We start from the raw sequence: 7,882 nt of genomic DNA, 5'->3' as shown, positions 1-7,882 counted from the left end.
ATACACGTTTGGTGCCCATGCTCCTAGGTGAGTCAATTATTATGGAATTGAGCATGTCTATTTTTTTTAAAGATAGACCTCTGCCTGGAGTCCTATAATAATCATTTTGCTAATACGGAGTAGAAAAATATCCTTGGCCAAACTGTATTTGTTCCGGCCAGTCGCGGTCGGTAGATCCATTCTGACGTTGAAATAGCAGTCATCGGGAGGTCCAACCTCAGGCGACCCGACCGGAGGAACAATCCAAAGCCCGCCCCGCACGGACGGAGAAAACTCCTAAAACCTTACTAAACCCTAGCTCCCGCTCCCCCCATGGCGGCCGTCCGGGCCACGCTCCCCCATCCCCTCCTCCCCACCCCCTCATGGAGGCCGCAGCTCAAGCCCTTCCCATCCATTCCCCGCCGCGCGGTCGCCGCCTTCGCCGCGCCGCTCACGGCTTCCCTGCGGCTCGGCGACGTGATCGAGGCGCAGCAGTTCGACCGCCAGGCGCTTAACGAGATCTTCGAGGTGGCGCGGGAGATGGAGGCCGTGGAGCGGGGCTCCCACGGCTCCCGGAGCCGCGTCCTCGAGGGCTACCTCATGGCCACGCTCTTCTACGAGCCCTCCACCCGCACGCGCCTCTCCTTCGAGGCAGCCATGCGCCGCCTCGGCGGGGAGGTGCTCACCACCGAGAACGCACGCGAGTTCTCCTCCGCCGCCAAGGGCGAGACCCTCGAAGGTGAGCTCACTGAAAGTATCTCGGTACCCGGTGAAAAACTGAAATCTAGGCTATAATTGGAGTGATTTGGGGACTGAATGACGGTGGGTGGTGGTTGAGCACTTGACAGTAAATGATGGAATTTAAATTGTCTACCTTACTGGAGAACATTGGTTTTGATTTTGGAATTGTGAGATTCTATATCTAGGCACTAGTTGTGCAACAACCACAGCTTGTAGCAAATTATGAATCTTTGGGGGATCTGGGATTATCTGGAAATGGTTGCCATTGTCTGAGCTGGTTCTTACTTGTTAGCTCAGTTACATCACGGAACAGGTTGCGACATTCAGTATCGTAGTAGAAATCTTTTTTCATTCGGTGTACTGTTAGTATCTGTACTTCCAGTTTTGGATGTGAAAGCAGCTTAGGAGCAGCTAGTTGCAAATTTAAAATCTTTGGATGGTTTAAGGTTTTCTCAGGAATATTTAAGGTGGTCACTGTCACTTTCTTGGATCTGCAAAATCTTTGGGTAGTCTATGACTTGAAGGTAAAACAGACAGGAGTTCTCTGTCATGTAGGGTGATGCCATCAAGAAAGGTCGCAATCGGGACTAGCTTTCAAGCATTGTTATTTATCAGCTGAGCTGAAATAGTCCACTTTCCTCCCCTAAATTATTTGGTTGGGGTGAAGTATATTGATTGAATTTTTTGTGTGTAAAATATGATTATTTGCGATCTGCAAAACAAAAGTAATATGTTTTTTTTAGCCCACAGATGATTAACCACACAACCTATATGTATGATTTTTTTAATATCTTTTTTTGATATTTTTTAGGAGCTTTTGTCTTCCGAGAAATCGGCTAGGGGTAACCAGTAAAGTACTCCCAAGATATGATAGTTTAAGGGGTTAATTGAGCCAAAAACAAATTGAGGGGTGAAATTGAGCAAACCTAGTCGTTTGGGGTAGTAAAGTGGACCTTTTCATTTATAAGATGTGATGTGGTGAATGATCTACAGTGTGGTGTGGAATGCTTATAACAATTATTATGGACTGTGTTAGGGAGGTTGCTAAATACTATCAGTTGACTGCCGTTTGGTGTTGTTGCTTCACTAGTTACCCCTCAATTCTGATGTTATAAAGACTGGGCCACCCTGATTACTGGTTGGCTACCTTGTTGCTTGTTTGTGTCGTTGCATCACTAGTTATTCTTTCAATTCCAATGTTTTAAAGATAGGGCCACCCTAAAGACTTCAATGATAGTGAATCATGCATATTTATCTTGATTGCAATGCTTTCATGTAGCAACCACATAGTTGATAGATCATAAAACAGTAATCTGTTATGTTGTAAAAAGAGCATTATTCAGATACCTCCAGAAATAATATTTAAGTTCTTACTCTTACCAACGTGATTTGAAATTGTGCTTGTTAACCGAACATTAGGTTACTAACGCCGTGTAACCATACTGCAGATACCATAAGAACTGTTGAAGGCTATTCTGATATTATCGTTTTGAGACATTTTGAAAGTGGAGCTGCCAGGAGAGCAGCTGCTACTGCAGACATTCCAGTTATTAATGCAGGTGATGGGCCAGGGCAGCATCCAACTCAGGTAAATATTATATTGGGGAAACATTATCCACATGCTTGGAATAACAAAGTTCTTGGGACAGAGAAATAGCAACTCTTCTTAAGGTTAGGTGCGTAAAACTGTATTTTAGTGAATAATGGTGTAGTCAGGCAGTCAATATTCACCGTGCTACATATTTGTTCATGTGGAACTATGAACCATGTGATGACATTCCTTTTTTGGCAGTTTAAGTTGATCAGTTATTGTCAATTCATATACTACTGTAGATTGCGATTCAGATATGTTTTTGCCATTATGCTTTCTTTGGGGCATCGGTTGATGAATGATGCTTCATGGTCCATGATGATGGCAAGTTTTTTGATATTTCTGTGCAGATTTTTTTCATCTGTGTCGGTGTTAGTCCTTAGTATTTATGCCCTCCCAGTTAGGCATAGCATTGGAAGAATAATTGCAGAAAATGACATAGACCAGTCATGAATATAACTCTTTGAAATAACTTACTGCCATGTACTTTTGAAGCCTTGTGTGTAAATTGAGAACATTATGTTGGCACCATCATGCAGGAATTTTTGTCTAACATACTCGTGTTCATCTTTTTCATTTTTATGCTGTATTTTGACTTGGTATATATGTATTAAGGAGGAGGTTATTTGGCTGGGAAAAGCAGAGGTTGACAATCATAAATTCATAATACCCTGTATTGATGTGTAATGAATACGAGAGAGGAAAATTACTCAGAAATGTTGTTTTGAGAGGGAAAAATACATTGTGAAAAAGAGAGGAAACATCATTAAACTCGCCCGCATGCCTTATATTATGAAGTCGTATCTATATTCCCTGCTAGTTGGGACAGAATTCAGCAGAGTTTCACCTCATTGTTTGTGCCTATCTATCCGCACACACACACACACCTCTTTATATGCTGGATCATAATTGGTAAATATATAGTTGGTTTGTGCTCATGTGCTCTTTGCTTTTTAGCTGATACTTATAGAGTAGGTGGAATTTGTTTTCTGTTGTTACATCATGCTGAAGTATCAGTGGTGCATTTGTAATTGATATGTTCATCCTTTCGTTCAGGCTCTGTTGGATGTATACACAATAGAAAGAGAAATTGGTAGGCTAGATGGAATCAAGCTTGGTTTGGTTGGAGACCTTGCTAATGGAAGAACTGTCCGTTCTCTGGCATATTTGATCTCTAAATACCAGAATGTTAAGATATACTTTGTATCTCCGGATGTTGTAAAAATGAAGGTACTACTGTCCCAAATAAATATCGCCTGTGGTCTTTCTTTCGAATTCATGTAGTCTGATGTAGTAATAAATAGATTGATGTTCGCATTTCTTCTGTTTCGAAGGATGATATCAAGGAGCACTTAACTTCTCAAGGTGTTGAATGGGAAGAAAGTTCCAATTTGTTGGAGGTGGCATCCAAGTGCGATGTCATTTATCAAACACGCATTCAAAAAGAAAGATTTGGTGAGAGGATTGATCAATATGAGGCTGCTCGTGGAAAATATATTGTGGATAAGAAGGTTTTAAGTGTGATGCCAAAGCATGCTGTCATCATGCATCCCCTTCCAAGGCTTGACGAGGTTAGCAATTATCCTTTCAAAACACCAAAGAACTGAGTTTGTTTCTTATTGGTGCCACCTTGTCCAAATATCACAACATCACAAGAAAGAGTTTTAGGTTGTTGATTGCTTAGTCCAACATTTAAGAAGCTTTTGAATTGGCGTGCTGAAGCTATCTGTTTTGGCTAGTTAGTAGTTACCATGCCAATTGGTATGGCTTGGTGTAGGCAGATGTTACTGTTAGTTCTCCTTGAGTATGTGAGTGTACTGGTCTAATTACCTATGTCCAATCCATTGGGGAATAGGTTAGCCAGAAGTGGTTCCTGAATCCACTTGCCGTGAGATCAGCTGGAGATGTTCGTGACATCTTGGAAGTTGTGAGATACTACGATAGTACACTAATTTCTTATCAAAATTGGTAGTAGCTGATATGTTCCTGGTTGGCTGTGTACAATTTCCTAGCAATACTTCGGAAGATTGGTTCCTCACTCTCATTGCCAGATTGAAATATAATGAGATGCATTTTCTTTTTTCATTTTGCAGATCACGGTAGATGTTGATAGTGATCCAAGGGCTGCATATTTTAGGCAGGCTAAGAATGGGCTCTACATAAGGATGGCACTGCTCAAACTTCTGCTTGTTGGTCGTTGATGGTTTTCCTAGTGCCTGAACTAGTGGCGTGTCGAAGGATCAGAAATACACTGTTAACTGTCTGGCTCCAAATTCAACTGCCCTGTGCTGTACTAGGCATAAAAGGTTGGATCCTTGCTAGAATAAAGCCATGTTTTCATGGGTAATGCTCCAGAGTGAACATTCTCTGTTATAATATGGCTTGAGTGAAGTGTTTCAGCGCGGCCTTTGGGCCAGGAAAAATATCCTGCTTTTTATGCTACAAATTTACTTCTGACCATGTTCCGCTGAGTAGCAATATTCATGTGCATGACATTCACATTGTGTTTTTGGCTGCCGAAGATTGATATAGCTTTTACCCTTGAAAAGAGTGCTTCCTCTTTTGGCTGCATGGTCAAGATCAATAAACTATCATCTGAAAGCTGTTTTAAGTACTCCTTTGACTCCGTCCAGATTCGCCTAGGACTTACTGAAATGCTCTAAGACCCATGCATTGTGATGCTGTTGCACATGTCAGATACTGGCATAATTACTGTCTTCCGATTTAACAGTAATAGTAATCCAGCTTCGGCAGTACGTTCTTGCATGTGTCATGAACGATACTAGAACGTGCTCCCATGGATTCTATGTTGGCACTTTCTTTATGTTGACGATACGTCATACGCGGTTGTGTCAGGTCGACTCATACGCTGGAAGGAGCATATTCCTGGTCAGCGTGCTGACATAGGCACCACAGAACCGGCCCACACGCACAATCCATGCCGATCTTCCGTGATGAAGCCGGGCCTTCAATCCTTCAGGTCTTGACTAGGTTTTTGCTATTTCCATCATACTTCACACTCACTGCATGCCCCTTGAGTTTTGCTGACCACTGGTGTTGAGATCTTTTTTTTTGCTGTTCTTCATTTGATCACATAACACCTACTTTGAGGAGGAATGATCTCTGTCTCCCATGTGGTGCATCACGAGGATGATCTTTCAGACATAATTGTACTAAAGTTATACTCGTTGTAGCTTCTATATATGAAAGTCTTACATTAATGAACAGAGGAAGTACTATTAATTAAACTGTATATGGCTTTGCCATCTTCGCCTTCAGTTTTCTTGTAATAAAAACATAAAATTACAACTTGCAAGCACATACACACACATGCACAGTCGCACACCACCACATACTGCAGAAATGCAGAATCTCTATGAAGGCTGAAGTCCTCGCACACAATCGCACATGCACATTCAAACTGTGCCAACTAATGTTGGACTCGCCGGAGTTTGCTGAGGCATACCTGGGGTTTGCTCCCATGGTCAGGGGCAGAGGTACTAATACCTGCTGCACCAGTTATTCGTGCAAAATCTTGATTTTATCCATGTGCTAGGCTATGGCCATGCTCTTATCAGAAAGGTTAACCTGTTGGTGCACAAAAAAGAGCATCATCTTCAGCAAGGGGATCACTGATGTCAGAGTTTAGTCATTCTAGACAGAATGGTGCCGAGTTACATTAATTTGTTCGGACCTGGTATTCTTACATACCTTTATTATGCCTTACAGCTTACTACTGATTTCTTACAATAAGTTCCTTACAGTTTTTTTTTTGTTGATTCTTACAAGAACCGAGCCTACACAATCCCTATTCCCTAGTCTTTACCTTCACAACCTCTTCACACTTCACATGTCATACACCACAGACGTGTAGTCCTGGTACACCGAGCTGGTTTCAGGGGTGAAGTCCCAGCAATTCACCGGGGACTTGCCCTGCTGATCATAGCTCCACCAGTCCACCTCCCCTTGCTGCGTGGTGACGACGCTGTCGGTCGTCGTCGCGCTGTAGAGAAGCTCCTGAAGCTCGGCCTCGATGGTGACAACGTTCGAGTTCTCGACGCTGGACGGCGAGGCCAGCTGCTGCCCGCTGAGGTGCTGATCGTTCAGGGAGCTGGACTGTCCCTGCTCAGCCACTGTTACATTGAAGCTGCTGCTGTCGCTGCTGTTGCTGTTGTTGCTGTGAGTGGCAACCTGGCGATTTGGCTGCCACAGCTGCAAGGGGCTGTGGTGGCTGACGCCTAGGGGGTTCTGCATTTCCTGCAGCTGCATGCAGAGCTGGATCCTCTCCATTGCCGACGCGCTCAGAGGCCGCTCGCCGTCGTTGTTGGTGCTGTCCAGCTCGTTCGCGGCGTCGCCCTGGCGGTGGTGCGTGCCATGGTTGTCCTTGCGCCGGCCGCCGAGGAGCCTCTTCTTGAGCTTGGTGTTCCAGTAGTTCTTGACGTCGTTGTCGGTCCTCCCTGGCAGCTGTGCGGCTATGATTGACCACCTGGTGAATTATGTCAAGCAGCACACATTGGATTAGCACATTTGTGCTGGGTTTGTCTGCAGAAGCCATATATTAAGGGAGTGGTTGGTTTGCTCTCAAAAAACATACCTGCTTCCTATGCTAATGTACAGTTTGCAGATGGTGCTGTCCTCCTCCGGGGTGAAGTCCCCATGCTTTATGTTGGGCCTCAGATAATTGAGCCACCTCAGCCTGCAGCTCTTGCCACATCTCTTCAGCCCTGTTGCGCACTCAAGCTTAGTTAACCATGAACGATCGATGACAAATCCCTGAAAATTCTAATGCATTCCTGAAAATTCTAACGAATATGATTACATGGAGAAGATGATTACTCACCAATCTTGTGCGGCAATGCAATCCAGTTGTTCCCGGTGCCGCGCTCCTCAATGTAGGTCTTGAGCATCACATCCTCCTCTGGTGACCATGGCCCCCTCTTCACCGTCGCCTTGTCGCAGCAGGGTGCCCTCCCCATCTCTCTCTCCCTCTTATGTTTCTCTTATTTCTAAGCGTGCGCAACCTGTGTTGTGTTGCCTTGCGTAGTTGCGCTGTGTGTCGATGGATGAGTGAGTTGAGTTGGTTTGGGTGATGGAGGGGTATGGTATGCGCGGGAGGGCCAGGATTTATAGGAGCAGACATGATGGACGAGGGGGACTTAATTAGAATATACGGATATGGTTTGACTTGATGGCGATGTGTGCTCATGACATGATCACATGACACACCGGCTCTGAGTTTGTTCTGGTGTACTTTGGAGGCCCTCCACCTATGATGTGCATGGAGAAACTTATGATTACGGAGAGATTAGGAATGCACGAACCTCGAGCAGAGGGACACTCAGTACTCTCCCTAGGTGCTTAACTTTGGTTAAGGAGGAGCACTGAAGCAGGGCTCACATACATAGCCCGTGCATAAACACCAGCTTATGCTAACACTAGGGTATCGAGTCATTCAGAAGACGAGGCTACTTTACCACCACCTGTTACCTGTACATTGAAAACCAACTCCGGTGAACATATAGTTAGATTGCCTTAGGAAACAGGGTCTAAGCTAGAGTGACTACTTTTGCT

The 7,882-nt window shown here is 44.3% G+C and overlaps 2 protein-coding genes across 2 annotated transcripts; one reads left to right on the top strand and one right to left on the bottom strand.

The window, feature by feature from the left end:
• The first annotated feature begins 242 nt into the window (after positions 1-242).
• Positions 243-4,815, top strand: LOC124682822 (aspartate carbamoyltransferase, chloroplastic-like). The gene is made up of 5 exons (XM_047217432.1): positions 243-718; positions 2,169-2,308; positions 3,368-3,541; positions 3,646-3,882; positions 4,405-4,815. Exons 1-5 carry the CDS (start codon positions 313-315, stop codon positions 4,510-4,512), a joined length of 1,065 nt encoding a protein of 354 aa, XP_047073388.1. The 5' UTR covers positions 243-312; the 3' UTR covers positions 4,513-4,815.
• A 1,342-nt stretch (positions 4,816-6,157) lies between these two features.
• On the bottom strand, positions 6,158-7,287 carry LOC124682821 (transcription factor MYB36-like). Its single transcript, XM_047217431.1, has 3 exons — positions 7,152-7,287; positions 6,906-7,035; positions 6,158-6,797 (listed from the first exon to the last, which is right to left on the bottom strand). Exons 1-3 carry the CDS (start codon positions 7,285-7,287, stop codon positions 6,158-6,160), a joined length of 906 nt encoding a protein of 301 aa, XP_047073387.1.
• Positions 7,288-7,882: the final 595 nt, after the last annotated feature.

This window comes from Lolium rigidum, chromosome 1, assembly GCF_022539505.1.
Source record: "Lolium rigidum isolate FL_2022 chromosome 1, APGP_CSIRO_Lrig_0.1, whole genome shotgun sequence".
Lineage (NCBI taxonomy): Eukaryota > Viridiplantae > Streptophyta > Magnoliopsida > Poales > Poaceae > Lolium > Lolium rigidum.
The sequence above is the reverse complement of the archived record's forward strand: the minus strand, read 5'-3'. Positions and strand labels throughout refer to the sequence as shown.

Bases quoted from the DNA above. Each gene is read 5' to 3' on its own strand.
- LOC124682821 (XM_047217431.1), bottom strand. From the start codon at position 7,287: ATGGGGAGGGCACCCTGCTGCGACAAGGCGACGGTGAAGAGGGGGCCA. The intron at 7,036-7,151 runs GTGAGTAATCAT...AGTGCGCAACAG, and splicing joins TGCATTGCCGCACAAGATTG to GGCTGAAGAGATGTGGCAAG. The intron at 6,798-6,905 runs GTATGTTTTTTG...ATAATTCACCAG, and splicing joins TACATTAGCATAGGAAGCAG to GTGGTCAATCATAGCCGCAC.
- LOC124682822 (XM_047217432.1), top strand. From the start codon at position 313: ATGGCGGCCGTCCGGGCCACGCTCCCCCATCCCCTCCTCCCCACCCCC. The intron at 3,542-3,645 runs GTACTACTGTCC...TCTGTTTCGAAG, and splicing joins CGGATGTTGTAAAAATGAAG to GATGATATCAAGGAGCACTT. The intron at 3,883-4,404 runs GTTAGCAATTAT...TTCATTTTGCAG, and splicing joins CCCTTCCAAGGCTTGACGAG to ATCACGGTAGATGTTGATAG.